The 17,223-nt window shown below is 50.5% G+C and overlaps 1 protein-coding gene across 2 annotated transcripts; it reads right to left on the bottom strand.

Moving 5' to 3' along the window:
- Positions 1-390: 390 nt before the first annotated feature.
- PPA1 (inorganic pyrophosphatase 1) lies at positions 391-15,877 on the bottom strand. Of its 2 annotated transcripts, XM_054382139.1 has the most exons (12): positions 15,802-15,877; positions 15,543-15,607; positions 10,061-10,114; positions 9,392-9,511; positions 7,816-7,902; positions 7,413-7,539; positions 5,930-6,057; positions 3,880-3,965; positions 3,282-3,351; positions 3,180-3,182; positions 2,224-2,263; positions 391-717 (listed from the first exon to the last, which is right to left on the bottom strand). In XM_054382139.1, exons 1-12 carry the CDS (start codon positions 15,863-15,865, stop codon positions 686-688), a joined length of 876 nt encoding a protein of 291 aa, XP_054238114.1. In that variant the 5' UTR covers positions 15,866-15,877; the 3' UTR covers positions 391-685. The 2 variants fall into 2 exon arrangements, with proteins under 2 accessions (XP_054238114.1, XP_054238113.1); XM_054382138.1 differs by lacking the exon at positions 3,180-3,182.
- Between the last annotated feature and the right edge of the window lie 1,346 nt (positions 15,878-17,223).

Below are 17,223 nucleotides of genomic sequence, written 5' to 3'. Positions count from 1 at the left end.
CTGTCCAGATGGGGTTGAACTGCAGCAGAGCCTGACAGGATGTCAGCCACTCCTCCCAGTTTGGTATCATCAGCAAACTGGCTGAAGGAAAACTTCATCCAAATCATTGAAGATTCTGAACAAGACTGGACCCAGTCCTGGCCTCTGGGGGACACCACTGGGACTCCCACTGGATTGTGCCACTGATCTGAGCTCTGAGCTTCTCTTGAGCTCTGTCCTTTGGCCAAATCTCAATTCACCTCACTTGTCCACTCATCTGCCCCACACTTCCTAAGGAAAACCAAATCCTTCCCCAAACCCCCACAGCAGAGAAGCCCACATCTGAGGGTCCACATCCACCCCCTGGTGGGGAGCGGGAGGAGAGGCAGCCCCACAGCCTTTGGTGTCAGTAGTTTTTATTTCTAGCATCCAGCCACGTACCAGGCGAGCGACCTTCCGTCGTGCTTACAAAGTGCGCCGCACGGCCACGCACCGGCAGGGTGCTTCCACTTGATAAATTAGGTCCTCTAGGCTCCACCAGACCTTGATGCAGCAGACACATCACTGCTATACAAGGAATTCTACATCGGCAAATGTTGCAGGCAAGGTCTTCTGGTTGACACTGAAGCTATTCTTCCGGGTCTATGTTCTGGTGACTCCTTGGTGGGTAGGACGCAGCTGTCTCCCCACCACCCATCCGCAGGCCTTAGTTCTTCTGGTAGTAGAACCACTTGTCAACTGTGTGAGGCAGAACAAAGCCCCACAGAGGCTTAGTCCTCTGTTAGCTACCCACTTACCAAGCAGTCACAGGGTCTCCTGTGCATCACCTCCACTGCAGGGGCTTCCTCCCACCCCGTCAACAACCCAACAGGTTCCTGTGGGGCTCTGTCTAGGTGTTTGTCTTCCTGAAGAAGTCACCACATGTGACTCAGCTCAGGTGAGGACAACAGGCCAGAGCCAGCTCAGCTCTCTGGCTCAGCTGACTCAGGGAGGTGAAGTCATTTTACCTCCCAACTTCCATGCCCACACAGAAGACATGAACTTCTTTACAGGTTTATCAGCCATGAGAAGATTGGCAGCGACAGCCTATCTCCTCTCTGACACACCGCTCTGGGTTCTCACCACCATCACTACCTTACGCTTGGGTCTTGTCCCTGTCACAGAAATGTCCAGACTTTGTGTGGTTGTTGCCACCTCATGGGGAAGGACAACAGCCCAGTGAGGTGTCTAGGGGCTCATTACCAGCTCTCAGTGGACACTTGTTTAGTGACAGATCTCCTACTGGTGGGTCAGCAGCAAATGAAGCACTGAACAGGTGACTGACTTCTGCCTGTGAGGATACTGATGGAATCCCTCTTTTGGAGGAACTAAACTTGCTCTCCTGCTATTACTGCCCTTCAGTCCTCTGCAGTGCAGCTCTTTCAGAGCCTGCTACAAATCTGATCTCTTGTAGAGTAAATTGTGGCACCTTAGGTCTCCTACCTACCACTATAGCATCATAGAATGGTCCAGGCTGGAAGGGACCACTGGAGGTCATCTAGTCCAACCCCCTCTGCAGTCAGCAGGGACATCCTCCACTAGATCAGGCCACACAGAGCCCTGTCAAGCCTCACCTTGAGTATCTCCAGGCAAGGGGCTTCAACTACCTCCCTGGGCAACCTGTTCCAGTGTTCCACCACCCTCATAGGAAAGAACTTCTTCCTGATATCCAATCTAAATCTGCTCTTCTCTAGTTTGAGGCCATTGTCCCTTGTCCTGTCCCTGCAGGCCTTTGTCAGCAGTCTCTCCCCATCCTTCCTGTAGCCCCCTTCAGGTACTGGAAGGCTATTAGGTCTTCCCAGAGCCTCCTCTTCTCCAGGCTGAACACCCCTAGCTCCCTCAGCCTGTCCTCTTAGCAGAGGTGCTCCAAGCTTTTGATCATTTTCATTTCATGGACCCTCTCCACCAGGTCCATGTCCTTCATATATTGAGGGCTCCAGAGCTTCAAGACCATCTAGTTCCAACCACCATGCCACGGACAAGGACACATTCATTTGCCTGCCTCAAGGAAGTATGACTACAACAGAAGTTCTTCAGGAACCCAACTGTAATACTGACACAACTTAGATCCAACAAGGTCCAATTTGTCTCCTAGTGACAGAGCCACACCCAGTCATCAGGTAAGACCCCTGTTTTCCTACTGGGAATTCCTGTGAGGAAGCCTCCAGTCAATACTGGAATGTAAACATGGGTTCTGAGCCTTACCTTCAGGTGGGATGGGGTTGGCAGCTTTACAGGGTGGTGCCTGAAACGAGAAGTGCATTAGGAGGGAGCAGCTGCTGATGAAGGCTGACCTCACGCCTGAAGCTCATTGGGCCTCATTTAGAGCTGCACCAGTCTTTACTGGGCAGAGTTTAAGATCTAAGCAGCGTAAGTAAATTGGTCTGTGGCAGCCAATGTAAAGTCAGCTGTGAGGGAATAAACTACTCCACCTGCAGCAGGAGTCCTGTCATCCTCATTCCACAAATGTCCTATGTGCCAGAGCTGCTCTGCTCCAAGGACAGGCTGCAGTGCCACCTGCTTCTCACCACAAGCAGTTACCACTCCAGCCTCTATCGAGCTGCAGGCAGCCTGCTTTATTTAAATTTGCAGTCTGATGGTGCAATAGAAGAACAAAGGACTCCTGAAAACTCTTCTGAGGAGCTTTTCACTTGATGTTTAACAACCAAAGACAGAGAAGGATCCTCAGCTGGTCATACATCCTCCTTGAGGGCTGTGCTTTGAAAAACTTAAAGCAATTTGGATACCACCAGAGGATTCAAGCACTTTTAAAACCAAGACACTGGTACTTTACAAGCCTAGGGAGACACAATTGAGTCCTGAGAGTAGATAGCAGCACTACACTGGGAACTTGGAGCTTCTCATTGCAAGGGATGCACGATCCTTGGCTGCAAGGCTCTCAGGAATTAAGAACATCTCATCTCCAAGAGTGACCTGTGAAGCTCTTGGAAGGCCAAACAGTTAAAACCCTGAACAGCTGACAGCCAAGCTAAAGTTCAGAAGTTTAGCTCTTCATATAAACTCTGTTTTGGATGCCATCTCCTAGATGACTTAGGGCAAGGAGAAGCCTCCTGAGGAACACTTGGCTGGCTCCATATCCATCCTATCTAACCAGGAACAGGAGCTGTGTTCAGTCATCCCAAACATTCTGAGCACACAACGAGCTGTTCACACAGTGAGGGCAGTTTTTGGTACCACACAAATCATCCTGGGGGTTAGGATAGACTAAAGGTTGGGGTTTGGACTCTCCAGTTTGTACTTACTGCATCCACAGTAGCTTTTGCACACTCTTGACTGCAGCAGAAAGGGCTGTCAGACACCGTCAGGTTTGTGCTAGAAGAGAAGGGTTGCTTGTGAGAAGGTGAAGGACAAACCTCTCCCCCAAGAGCATCAAATCATGGAATGCTAAGAATCATGGATCTAGTTGCCAAAGCGAGGGACTCTTTAGGGTGCTGGGTAGTGATAGGACTAGGGGGAATGGATGCAAGCTAGAGGAGGGGAGATTCAGATTAGACATTAGGAAGAAGTTCTTCCCCATGAGGGTGGTGAGACACTGGAACAAGGTTGCCCAGGGAGGTGGTGGAAGCCTCATCCCTGGAAGTTTTTAAGGCTAGGCTGGATGTGGCTCTGAGCAACCTGCTGTAGTGTGAGGTGTCCCTGCCCATGGCAGGGGGGTTGGAACTGGATGATCCTTGAGGTCCCTTCCAACCCTAACAATTCTACGATTCAGTGAAGGGGAAAGATGGGAGGATACAGCCAGCAGCTGCCAGCAAGCATGGCAGCATTGAGGAAAGAGGGCTTCAGGATGATTTGTTTTGGGGAAAGGACTGTGCACAACCTCCACCACCACCATGAACCCACCAGTTGATCTCCCCTCCGTCAGTCTTCTTCGCTATTAAAGCTTTCCAGTGCTCATGAGTGCTCTTGATGATGCTGATGGCAAAATCCTGCAGCAGGAGACAAGAACAAATATCACTTTGTGAGCACCAGAACACCTTCTCCAGACCATCAGTTCCATGCCATGAGAGGCCTGTGTTTGTAAGCTGATTTTAAACAGTGTCTGACCTGGGAAGGGACTCACAGGGACCTCTTCCATCCCTGAGCCTTTTGGGAACAGCAGCAACCTCCCAGCGCACAACAGAGGATTTTACAACAAAAATTGGCTTAGAATCAGAGAATTGGTTTGGTTGGGAAAGACCTTTAAGATCATTGGGTCCAACCATTCTCTACCTCTACCAAGTCTGGTGCTAAACCACGTCCCTCAGCACCACATCTCTGCGGCTTTTAAACACCTGCAGGGACGGGAATTCAACCACCTCCCTGAGGAAGCCTGGTCCAGTCCTGGAGAACCCTTTCAGCAAAGAAGTTTCTTCTAATGTCCAACCCAATCCTCCCTTGGTGCAACTTGAGGCCCTTTCCTCTTGTCCTGTAACTTGTTACTAGGAAGAAGAGACCAACCCCCACCTCACTCCAACCTCCTTTCAGGTAGTGGTAGAGAGCCAGGTCTCCCCTCAGCCTCCTTTTCTCAAGGCTAACCCCCCCCCAGGTCCTGCTGCTCCTCACCAGACCTGTTCTTCCCCCTTCACCAGCTTTGCTGCACTTCTCTGGACCTGCTCCAGCACCTGAATGTCTTTTTTGAAGGGAAGGCTCCAAAACTGACCCCCATACTCAAGGTGTGGCCTCACCAGTGCTGAGTTCAGGGAGACAATCACTGCCCTTGTTCTGCTGGCCACACTACTGCTGATACAGACTTTACTTTGGAGATGGGAGGACACACCGAGGTCACCCATCAAAGCCAAAAGAAACCAAACACAGATGTTGTGGTCATGGGCCAGTGCTATCTTATAAAAAGCACCTCCACCCCACTGCTCCTCCCACTCAGACTCTTTCCAGCAGTGAGCTGATCTCCACCTAGCTGTGAGCTTTCTTTCACTCCAAGCTAATCATTCAGCAAGATCAACTCTTTGTTAGCATGAGCAGCACCAATAAATATCCTGGTTTGATACCACAGGGAGCCAAATAAAACACTGTAGGAACATGTGCAAGGTTTTGTCCCTGTTTTCCACCTTGGCCTCCATTCTGTTTTCACCCATCCTGAAGGGCAGCCCATCTGACCATGTGGCACAAGTCCCATCACTTCCATTTTAGCTCCCTTTACCCTTTCCTTTCCCTCCTCTGCACCAACTCTGAAGCTCTGGAGTTGACTCTCCTCACTAACTTGCTCAGGGCCCAGCAGGACTTGCAGAAGGAAGGTGCAGAAGATGGGTTTAACCCATTGAGGAGCAGTGAGTTACCCTGACCCTACAAAGAGAAGAGGAGGAATAACTGCCAAGGCAAAGCCTTGCTCAAAGGGTGTGATGGAACACTTTATATCTGAAGGAAGAAGCACTTTAACTCCTCTGTTTAACTTACTTGCACCAGGGTGCACTTGAACAGAACCAGTGAGTAAACAGTGATGTCAAGCACCCTTTACTCCAGAGCAAATAAACCTGGTGTTTCCCATCCTGACTGTGACTTGGATGTTCCAAACCCTGAAGTGATCCCACATGGAGGCCACAGAGTCATAGAATAGTTTGGGTTGGAAAGGACCCTAAAAGGTCATCCAGTTTCAACCCCCTTGCCCTGGGCAGGTACATCTCCCACTAGACCAGGTTGCTCAAGGCTTCATCCAACCTGGCCCTGAACACCTCCAGGGAGAATACCCAAGAGCAGGAGGGCTACTGCCCTATGCTTTTCCTTCTAATACTCCTGGGCTGAAAGCAAGCAGAATGGAAAACAGCAGGAAGAATGATGACAGCTCTCAGCAAGCCACAGAAACCCACCCTCAGCAACCACTCACTGATGTCCCCATGCTCAGTTTTTTGGGCATGGTGCCTTTGCCCACTCACAGTAACAAGCATAGCCATCCTACCTTGTCTTTAAACTCCCCATTAAAAGCAAACTGGTTTTCTGGCTTTCCATCAGGTACTTTGTACCTTCTGAACCAGTCCACTGTAGCTTCTAAGTATCCAGGCTTCAACCTTCTGACATCACTGATATCTAGGCAGGAAGAAAGGGTTTGTTAGCCAGATCTAGTAACAGAAGTTCCTCAGCTGCAGGCACTCCACAGGCTGCCCAGGGCAGTGGTTGAGAGTCACCATCCCTGGATGTGTTTCTAAGCTGTGTAGATGGGGTGCCTGAGGGTATGGCTTAGTGGTGGGCTTGGTAGGGAAGGGTTAATGGATTTGATAATAGAATCACAAAATGCATGAGGTTGAAAGGGACCCTCAAAGGTCATCTTGTCCAAACCTCCTGCAGTGAGCAAGGATGTATCCAACTAGACCAGGTTGCTTAGGGGCCCATCAAGTTTGACCTTGAATGTCTCCAGGGATGGGACCTCCACCACATCTCTGGGTAACCTGTTCAGTATTTCATCACTTGCATTCTGAAGAGCTTCCTCCTAATGTCCAACCTAAATCTGTCCTGCTTCAAACCATTGCCCCTTGTCCTATCACCATAGGCCCTTCTAAACAGTTCTTCCTCAGCCTTCCCCCAGGCCCCCTTCAGACACTGAAATGCAGCTACAAGGTTTCCCCAGAGCCTTCTCTTCTTCAGGCAGAACAACCCCAAGTCTCCCAGCCTGTCCCCACAGGAATGGTGCTCCAGCCCTCTGACCATCTTCATGGCCCTCCTCTGGACCTGTTCCAGCAGGTCCATGTCATTCCTGTGTTGAGAGCCCCATAGCTAAACACAGTATTCCAGGTGAGGTCTCACCAGAGCAGAGTGGCAGAATCACTTCCCTCAAGGCCTCTGCTGGCCACGCTGCTTTTGATGCAGCCCAGGGTGTCATTTGCCTTTTGGTGGCTCACATCCAGTTTCTCATCCATTAGGACCTCCAAGTCCCTTTCTGCAGGGCTGCTCTCAACCTCCTCATCCCCTCAACCTAAATGATTCTATGATTTTATAAGCTACTACCCTGCTCCTCTTTCAGCTGCTCCTCAAGCAGCCTTATCAACATTTCAGACAGGCTACAGCAAAGACCCAGAGTGGGCATCTGCACAGGAAAGTCAGATTTCCATCTTCCAAGTATATCCCAAGTGCCCCCAGGGGCATGGGCACATTGAGACAGCTTTGATTAGAAACTCACTGAACAATCTCTTTCTTTCTACCCCAGAGGACAGGCTGTACAGCCACTTTCTTTGAGATGCCAGGCTGGGCAGAGGACTGACAATTTGGGATAAACAGCAGTAAAATGTTTTGCTGTAGGGTTGATAACACCCTGTCATGCTGTCCTTCCAGTGATTAATACCCTGGCACAGAAGGAACAAGCCCATACCCTGACTGTAAGGTTTCTTACAGGCTCTCAAGGGAGAAAGAGAAGCACTAAAAGCCTGCTCTTTGCACCTGGTACTTACCATTATAGTTGTCTGCTTCAGGGTCTTCAACATTAATAGCAATTACCTTCCAGTCTGTCTCCCCCTCATCAATCAGTGCCAGGGTGCCCAGCACCTTCACTTTGATGACTTCTCCTCGAGAGCAGACCTGCAAGGACAACGACCCTGTTGTCTGTACTGCTGCATCCCAGGAATGCACAACAGGAGATGGCACAAGCTGTGAGAGCTCAGCCAGAAGTGGGGTGCCACACAATTAGCTGTTGTTTATCAAGCCTTGGCTTCTGCTTCAAGAAATCATCAACCACCTCCAGAAGTAGTGGAGGGAACTTAAAAGGCAGAGGAGGTGGGAAGTGAATCATACCTCAGGATAACTGACTGCAGAGACACTAATTCTGTGTTTCTAAAGGCCTTTGGAGTGCCTTACCTTGCTTCCAATCTCACACACATCAATGGGATCGTTATCTCCACAGCAGCCAGTGTTCTCATCTTTGTGACCTGGGTCCTCCCAAGTCTGCAAACACAAAAAAAAACCCAAAACGATCCCCACACACAGGAGTAAGAGCTCTCAAGTGGAAACAAAAAGCAGGTTCATTGGCTTGACGATCTTAGAGGTCTTTTCCATCCAAAACAATTCTACTATGATTTCAGGCATGCAATTGCCTCCAAGGTACAGATGATGATGGCCCACTTGATGCTGGCTTTCAGGTCTTTATGTGCCAGCAAACGTGGTTTGAATCCCAGCTGAAAGGTCTTATCTTGCCAAGGGTAAGCTGCCCCCTCCCACCAACACCACTTTTCCCAACAGCTTTCCAGGCTTCTTCCTCTAGCCCAGGGCTGCATAAAGGTGAAGTTCACATCTATAAAGAACATTTAGTGATTTGGCTGCCTGCCTGTTCCTCTCCTCGGTCATATCTTAACAGACACTTCCTGAACTCCAGATAGGAGTCTGACAGAGGTGGAAGACAAGGCAGGGTGTATTGTTTCCGTTTAATTAAGGAATTAAAGCCAGTGCTGTCGTGCTAGAGCAGTGACAAGAAAGCAGAGTCCCTGTGCTTCTCACCTAGAGTGGGGAACAGAAGATGAAAGACAGGATTCTACAGCTGGGATTGGAAACTGTCTCTCCAACACCAGTAAACTGCTTGAAACAAGCTTCTGGTCAGGAGTTAAAGGACACTGTGCCTATGTGCAACTAAGGAGCACATAGGAGCTCTAAGGTTGGTGGGACAGAAAAAAAAAGGAATGCTCTTCCCAAATCTCTGCATGCCAGGACACCACTAGGATAGTCAAGAGCTCATGATGCATCCAGACAGATGACCAGGTGTAGCACTGTCTGCTGTCCCCACCATACCAGCTGCTTCAGACAAAGTGTGCCTGTGCAGATGCAGATACCTGCCTCACACAGTCTCTGGACTGCTGAGAGCCCTTCTCAAACCCAACACTGAGGTCCTGACATCTACCATCATCCACCAGGTCAATACCTTAGTCTGGTTGTGTGATTTACACTCTGAAGAGTAAGATGGGCAGAAACAGGAAACAAACTCTTCAGATCTGGTTAGATTGTCATTGTCCAAATACAAAGTCTAAAATAACTTAACTAAAGTGCCCCTGCCCATGGCAAGGGGGGTCAGAACTAGCTGATCTTTAAGGTCACTTTCAACCCAAACCATTCTCTGGTTCTATGATCCTGTACCATTAGCTTAAAACTTCACCTCTTTAATGCTTCATCAAGAAGGAACTGAAGGCACTGCATTGCTAGTTGCCCACTGTGATGAACCTCCTTTGTGTGGTGACAGCTTCCATTATCCAAAGACAAAGACCTGCCAGCTGCTGTCCAACCAAACTGCTGAGTGGCCAAAGAGAGGAGTGACACAGCAAGTACCTTACCAGCAGCAACTGCTCACTCTCCCTGTTCACAGCATTAGCTACAAGCCTCCCTCTACTTCAAAGTCAAAACCTTGCTTTGTCCCCAGCAGAAAGGGTGAGCCCCCAAGAGAAGTTACCTGTGGGATAGCACCATAATTCCAGATATAACCTTTATGGGGAAACACGTTGGCTACGAAGCGTAGCTTTCCTTTCTTCACGTCTTGCTTGATGGGGTTTAAGGGATCCTTTGTTGCAATCTGAAAGGAGAAGTTACATAAATCTCTCTATGGTGCTAAGAAAAAAAAATTAAAATATTTATTTATTTAAGTAACAAAGCTGGCTGCTGACTGACAAGGCAGGAAACTGGGAGCTGACCCTGAGGCCAACAGCACATATTGGACAACTCTGTTTCCTGTTCCATTGCCACCTCCTGGGATATAGTTTCAGTAGATGTAGATACAAACCTCCTCTCTGGAGGTGTTCAAGGCCAGGCTGGACGTGGCTCTGAGCAACCTGATCTAGTGCAAGGTGTCCCTGCCCATAGCAGGAGAGTTGGACTAGATGACCTTTAAGGTCCCTTCCAACCCAAGCCATTCTATGACGATTCTCTGAATACCGAGAAATTCCAACTTCTGCAAGTCTCAGCCTCCATACTAGAGGCTCTATCATTAAGCAGATATTTACAGGAGCAGTTAGAAACCACTCTACTTTAGGAGGTGGAGGTGAGAAGGAGAGAATCAGCAAAGCCAAGCATTAACAGATTAGTCAGCTCAAGCACTTAAAGCTAAGAGCAGTCATATTGTTACCTCCATTTTAGCGTTTGTCCATCGAGGTACTTCCACGACCATGTTGAACACGTGCTGAGGAAAGCAAAACACCAATGAACAGGAAGGAATCTCAAGACCACACTTGAAACTGAGGAACACAAATAATTAGACAGGAAATACAGACACTTCAGAAGATTTTCCCTCTGTTTTTTTCTCCTTTCCCCCCCCACCCCCCCACTCAGTGCTAGCTTTGATTTAGTTGATGGAAGTCACAGAATGTTAGGGGTTGGAAGGGACCTCAAAAGCTCATCCAGTCCAACCCCCTGCCAGAGCAGGATCACCTAGAGCAGATCACACAGAACACATCCAGGTGGGTCTTGAATATCTCTAGAGAGGGAGACGCCACAACCCCACCTGGGCAGCCTGCTCCAGTGTTCTGTCACACAGTGAAAAAATGTTTCCTCATGTTTCCATGGAACTTCCACCTATTGCCCCTTGTCCTGCCATTAGGCATCATCCAGCAGAGCCTGGCTCCATCCTCTTGGCACTCATCTTGTACATCTTTATCAACATGAATGAGGTCATCCCTCAGTCTCCTCCAAGCTAAAGAGACCCAGCTCCCCCAGTCTCCCCTTGTAGAACTCACAGAATCACAGAATGTTAGGGGTTGGAAGGTACCTCTAGAGAATGTAAGAGTCTAACCCCCCCTGCCAAGGCAGGGACACCTGAAGAGGGTCACAAGAACACATCCAGATGAGTTTTGACTATCTCCAGAGATGGAGACTCCACCACCTCTGGACAGCCTGTTCCACTGCTCTGGCACCTTGAAATTACAGAAGTTCCTCCTGATGTTTAGATAGAACTTCCTATGTTCAAGTTTGAGCTTGTTGCCCCTTGTCCTGTCCCTGGGCACCACTGAAAGCAGACTGGCCTCATCCTCCTGACATCCACCCTTGAAGTATTTAATAGCTTTGATGAAATCCCTCTCAGTCTGCTCTTTCCCAGACCACAAGAAACTCCTCATAGGTAAGATGTTCCAGTCCCCTTAGCATCTTTATAGTCCTCTGTTGTACCCTCTCCAGCAAGTCCTTGTCCTTCTTGAATGGGAGAGCCCAGAACTGGACACAAAACTCCAGATGTGACCTCACCAGCACAGAGTAAAGGGTGAGGAGATCTACTTGCCACACTCTTCTTGATGCACCCCAGGATGCCATTGGCCTTCCAGTCAGCTGCATGTCAAATCAAAGCTGAATCACATGAAAGACACCAGCAAAAGCTAGATTGAGGTTACCCACACTCTTATCAGCTGCCACCTAGGAACATATCCATCACGTTCCCAGGTTACAGAACAGTAGGGTTAAGAGCATCAAAGGCATCTGGGATGTAAATGAGGTGTCAAGACATATTTATTAAAACACAAACAACTTAATGCTCCAGCAAGAGCCACCCTGGCAACATAGAAGGCTTACAGGAGTAAGCCACCTGTTTAATGAAGTGGGTAACTGCCCTGAATAACCTAGAACATCCCTCTCCAATATATTATAGTCTCTCTAGAAGCACGGAAAGATGCTTGAGCTCCTTCAAGCTGACACTCCTATAAAAGCAAACATCAGCAGCAGCAGCATGGTGTAAGGAGAAAAGTCTGGGAGAGAAACATAAAGCCACATCTTGAACTCTTTGGTTTACAGGTGAGGCTTAAAAACCTCTCCTGTTGACTCCAGCTGGGCTGAGAGGCCTCTTGAGAGCTCAGTGTCAGTCTCCTCCTCAATTTTTTCCATGCTTGAACCTTAACACTTGCTGTTTGAAGAGATGATGGCTTTGAGTCAAGTCAAACCTTGCTCCCCAGCCCTGACAAAGTTCCTAATCCCCACCTTAAGCAGCATTACACTGCAAAAATCCCTTCCACCTGTACTGCACCATAATTGGATTGCTATTGTGCAACGAGTGCTGTTACATCATTGACTTTGCCCACACTCTCCCTCAGCAGAAGTTTATTACTGCAGTGGCTCAACATTCATTTCACAGAATCACAGACCTGTCAGGGTTGGAAGGGACCTTAAATATCATCCAGTTCCAACCCCCCTGCCATGGGCAGGGACACCTCACACTAGAGCATGTTGCTCACAGCCACATCCAGCCTGGCTGCAAAAACCTCCAGGGATGAGGCTTCCACCACCTCCCTGGGCAACCTGTGCCAGTGTCTCACCACCCTCATGGGGAAAAACTTCTTCCTAACATCTAATCTGAATCTCCCCTTCTCTAGCTTGGATCCACTCCTCCTGGTTCCATCACTCCCTGACACCCTCAAAAGTCCCTCATCAGCCTTCTTGTAGCCCCCTTCACATACTGGAAGGCCACAAGAAGGTCTCCTCAGAGCCTTCTCCAAACTGAACAACCCCAACTCTCTCAGTCTGTCTCCATAGGAGAGGAGCTCCAGTCCTCTGCTCATCCTCATGGCCCTTCTCTGGACACCTTCCAGCACCTCCAGACCCTTCTTGTACTAGGGGCTCCAGAACTGGACACAATACTCCAGGTGGGGTCTCAGCAGAGTGGAGCAGTGGGGGAGAATCACCTCCCTCACCCTGCTGGCCACACTTCTCTTGCTGCAGCCCAGGCTCTGGTTGGCTTTCTGGGCTGCAAGAGCACACTGCTGGCTCATGTTGAGCTTCTCATCCACAAGTCCCTTATCTTCAGGGCTGCTCTCCAGCCAGTCCCTGCCCAGCCTATATCAGTGCTTGGGATTGCCCTGACCCAGCTTCAGGACCTTGCACTTGGTCTTGTTGAACCTCATGAGGCTGTCCTGGGCTCACCTCTCCAGCCTGTCAAGGTCCCTCTGGATGGATCCCTCCCCTCCTGCCTGTCTGCTGCACCACACAGCTTGGGACCATCGGTGAACACGCTGAGGGTGCACTCAGTGACAAAGATGTTAAACGAGACTGGTCCCAGTACTGTAGTCCAGATGTAAAAGTGCTGGTTTTATTTCTAAGTAATGAGGAAAGGACTGAGGCAATCAGAGCTGGCTTTGCAGGTAAGGAAAGGTGACCTGGGGGTGCATCTTTGTCTTGCTTGCAGTTTCCCCACAGTGCCACTGGCAGCCCAAGACACCCTAGCAAGTAGCCCAAGGTCACTCCTTTGCCATACCAAGAGACACAGGTACAGATAAGGTCAGCACACCCCAGCCCTGGACTGAAAAAAACTGAGCAACAAACCACCCTGCAATCCTCTCAGTGTCTTAAGGATAAAGATTAAGGAGCCTAGACGGAGTAAGACAACCTTTTGCTCCAAGCTGGGCTCCCTACCACAGCTGGTAATGGAACAGCTAAGTAAGGAGTAAAATCTCTGCAGAGGTGCTCCAGCCACAGACAGAGGTCTAATGTGACCAGCACTATTGTGTAACTTCAGGGGCTGTGACCTTAAGTGGTTACTTGCTTCTCTTAATGACCTGGCGAACAGCATTAGCCCCAGAGGGACTCTGGCAAGCAGCACTAAATGCCTGAAGGCACACCAGTAGCCCAGTCTCCCTTGTTAATCATTCCCAGCCCATGGAAATCCTCCTCACCCCTATACACACCCTCCTGCTCTGTGAATGCTTGCAAAGCACAGCATCAGCTGGATTTTCCTTGTCCCAGTTACCTTTCAGACACCTGGTGCTGAGATCTGCTTTCCCACTCAGCTGCAGAAACTGCTTCACTGCTGTCCTTGACCATTACAATCCATCTGCCCCCTTCTGAGCAGGCAAAAGCCACCTCAGGCTTGCCAGAGCACATTCTGAACACTTCAAAGCTCCATCAGCCACTTCTTAGATGTTCAGCTCTCAATTTTGCATACTTTTTTTCCCCATTTTTCCCTTCCCATAGCCACTCTCCACCTCCCAATGAGCACCAGCATGAACATTCAGTCAGTTCACCCACATTTCTCAAGCTGCAGAGCTTTTCAGTACGTGCTAAAAAAAAAAAAAACAACAATTAGAGACAAGCCACAAAGGTAAGGAAGAGTCAGAGAGCCCAAGATTCCACTGCAAAAGCCCTCAGTAAAAACTGAAATACAGCTGGTTTGGTTTCCTGGGGTATTTCAGGCAGTGATTCAGAGCAGCCTAATTTGACCAGCTGCTAGAAGGATGTGAAAGCCCTGCAGCACTGCATGTGGCAGGTTCCCCCATCTGCACTTTTTGTGAGGCAAGAGGTCCCCAGGAGCTGCTGCAGCCAGAATTTAGTATCCTTACCTTCTGTAGAAAGTGGTAGAAGCCCCATCCCTGGAGGTTTTTAAAGCCAAGCTGAATGGGGCTCTGAGCAACCTGATCTAGTGTGAGGTCTCCCTGCCCACAGCAGGCAGGGGGTTGGAACTGGATGATCTTTGAGGTCCCTTCCAATCCTGACAATTCTATGATTCTATGTTCAGTAGCTGCTGATACCACAGGCATAAGGTAGCCTTACTGCAGTCAAAACTCAAGCCTGAAATACTACAAAGCACAAAACTAGGAGTCCATGTAGATATTTAGCTAAATGACGTTGATTCTTTTAACCCAAAACCCTTTCATATGACCTCATGGGCAAGCTCTAGACAACCACTTGGATCTCAGACATGAATATGAGAATGGGATGATCCACCCTTTTCTCCTACATCACTCTTCCTGAGGCTGTGATTAAGAGAAATGGGAATTCATTCTTTGCAAGACCTGGCAATGCTTTAGGTGCTCCTGCTAAGACGCAATATAAGGAACTGGGAGCCTCCTTCGGGGATCCCAGGCCTTTGTAAGGAACTGGGAGCCTCCTTCGGAGATCCCAGGCCTTTGTAAGGAACTGGGAGCCTCCTTCGGGGATCCCAGGCCTTTGTAAGGAACTGGGAGCCTCCTTCGGGGATCCCAGGCCTTTGTAAGGAACTGGGAGCCTCCTTCGGGGATCCCAGGCCTTTGTAAGGAACTGGGAGCCTCCTTCGGGGATCCCAGGCCTTTGTAAGGAACTGGGAGCCTCCTTCGGGGATCCCAGGCCTTTGTAAGGAACTGGGAGCCTCCTTCGGGGATCCCAGGCCTTTGTAAGGAACTGGGAGCCTCCTTCGGGGATCCCAGGCCTTTGTAAGGAACTGGGAGCCTCCTTCGGGGATCCCAGGCCTTTGTAAGGAACTGGGAGCCTCTTTCGGGGATCCCAGGTCTTTGTAACGAACTGGGAGCTTCTTTCGGATATCCTAGGCCAGTGCAAGGAAATGGGAGCCTCCTTCGGGGATCTCAGGCTTTGTAACGAACTGGGAGCCTCCTTCGGGTATCCTAGGCCAGTGTAAGGAACTGGGAGCCTCCTTCGGGTATCCTAGGCCAGTGCAAGGAACTGGGAGCCTCCTTCGGATATCGCAGGCCTTTGTAAAGAACTGGGAGCCTCCTTCGAGTATCCCAGGACAGCGTAAAGAACTGGGAGCCTCCTTTGGGTATCCCAGGCCTACAGAGCTACTGATACGACGCTCACTCTCAAAGCCCAGCCCTCCAGCGAGACCACATCAGCCACCCGCCTTGGTGGCCCTTCTCCCCTCTTACCTTGCCGGCATCCGCGTAGATAGGGATATCATGGAAGGGAGAGATGTAACGGCCGGCGGCATCCTCTGCAAGGCAAGAGGCAACGAGTCAGACCCTACCTGACCTGGACACCCTCCAGGCCCTAACTACCTGAGGGGCGCTACACCAGGTGAGGCTGGGAGGGGTCGCACCTCAAACCGCTCCCCCAGGAGAGCCTCGCCTCTCCCCTCCCAAACCCCGAGAAGCTGAAGAAAGATGAGGACAGGCGGAAAGAACTCACTGAAGAAGAGCCGGTACTGCAGGCTATGAGGCGCGGCGCGCTCCTCCACGCTGTACCCCGCCATGGCGCTGCCTGCCCTCAGCCGCCGGCTGCCGCACTGCGCATGCGCGCCGCGACACGCCCCCTCCGAGCCGCCGGGGGCGCACTGCGCAGGCGTCAAAGCTTGCCCGCTGACAGCCCACCCCCCCTCCTTCCTCTGCCCCTGCGCCACGCGGACGCGCGCCCCCCGCCCGCCGCCGTGGCGGGCGGGGGCGCGCGTCCGCATGGCGCGGGGCCTCCAGCCCAGCAAGATGGCGGCGGCCGGGCGCTGATGTAGTCGCCGATCATCCCCTTTAAGATCATCGAGTCCCAGCGTTAAGCCAGCGCTGTCAGAGCACCGCTGCACCACGTCCCTCAGCGCCACGTCTACACGCGGCTTTGAAATCCCTTCAGGGGTGAGGTCTCCGCCACTGCCCTGGGCAGCGTGGTTCAGTGTTTAACCGTTCCTTCAATAAAGTGATTTTTTTTGTTGTTTTTTAACCTGGTGTCCAACCTAAACCTCGCCTGGTGCAGCTTGAGGCAGTGTCCTCTTGTCCTATCGCTTGTTGCGTGGGAGAAGAGATCCACACCTGCCTTGGTGCAATCTCCTTTCAGGGAGTTGTAGAGAGCCAGAAGGTTTCCGCTCAGCCTCCGTATCTCCAGACTGAACAGCCACAGCTCCCTCGGCTGCTCCTCACCAGCCCTGTTCTCCAGACCCTTCCCCAGCTTAGTTGCCGTTCTCTGGACCTGCTTCAGCAGCTCAATGTCCTTCCTGGAGTGACAGGCCCAAAACTCAACCCAGCATTCAAGGTGTGGCCACACCAGTGGAGAGCACAGGGGAGCAATCCCTGCTCTGTTGCTGATCCAGGCAGGATGCTGGTGGCCTTCGTGGCCACCTGGGCACATCTTCAGCCAGCTGTTGTCAAACATCCCCAGGTCCTATTCCACCCAGCAGCTTTCCAGCCACTTTCCCTCCAGCCTGGAATATTCATGGGGGTTGTTGTGACCCAAGTGCTGGGCCCAGCACTTGGCCTTGTTGAACCTCATCCCATTAACCTTGGCCAGGTCCCTATGTAGAGCCTTCCTACCCTGAAGCAGATCAACACTTTCACCCAACTTGGTGTCATAGAATCATAGAATTGTTAGGGTTGGAAGGGACCTCAAGGGTCACCTAGTTCCAACCTCCCTGCCATGGGCAGCGACACTTCACACTAGAGCAGGTTGCTCAGAGTCACATCCAGCATGGCCTTCAAAATCTCCAAGGATGAGGCTTCCACCACCTCCCTGGGCAACCTGTTCCAGCATCTCACCACTCCCGTGGTGAAGAACTTCTTCCTAACATCCAATCTGAATCTACCCATTTCTAGTTTTGTTCTGTTCCCCCTAGTCTGCAAACTTAACCGA

The sequence above is a fragment of the Indicator indicator genome, chromosome 7 (genome assembly GCF_027791375.1).
Source record: "Indicator indicator isolate 239-I01 chromosome 7, UM_Iind_1.1, whole genome shotgun sequence".
Classification (NCBI taxonomy): Eukaryota; Metazoa; Chordata; class Aves; order Piciformes; family Indicatoridae; genus Indicator; species Indicator indicator.
This window is presented reverse-complemented; position numbering and strand designations above follow the sequence as displayed.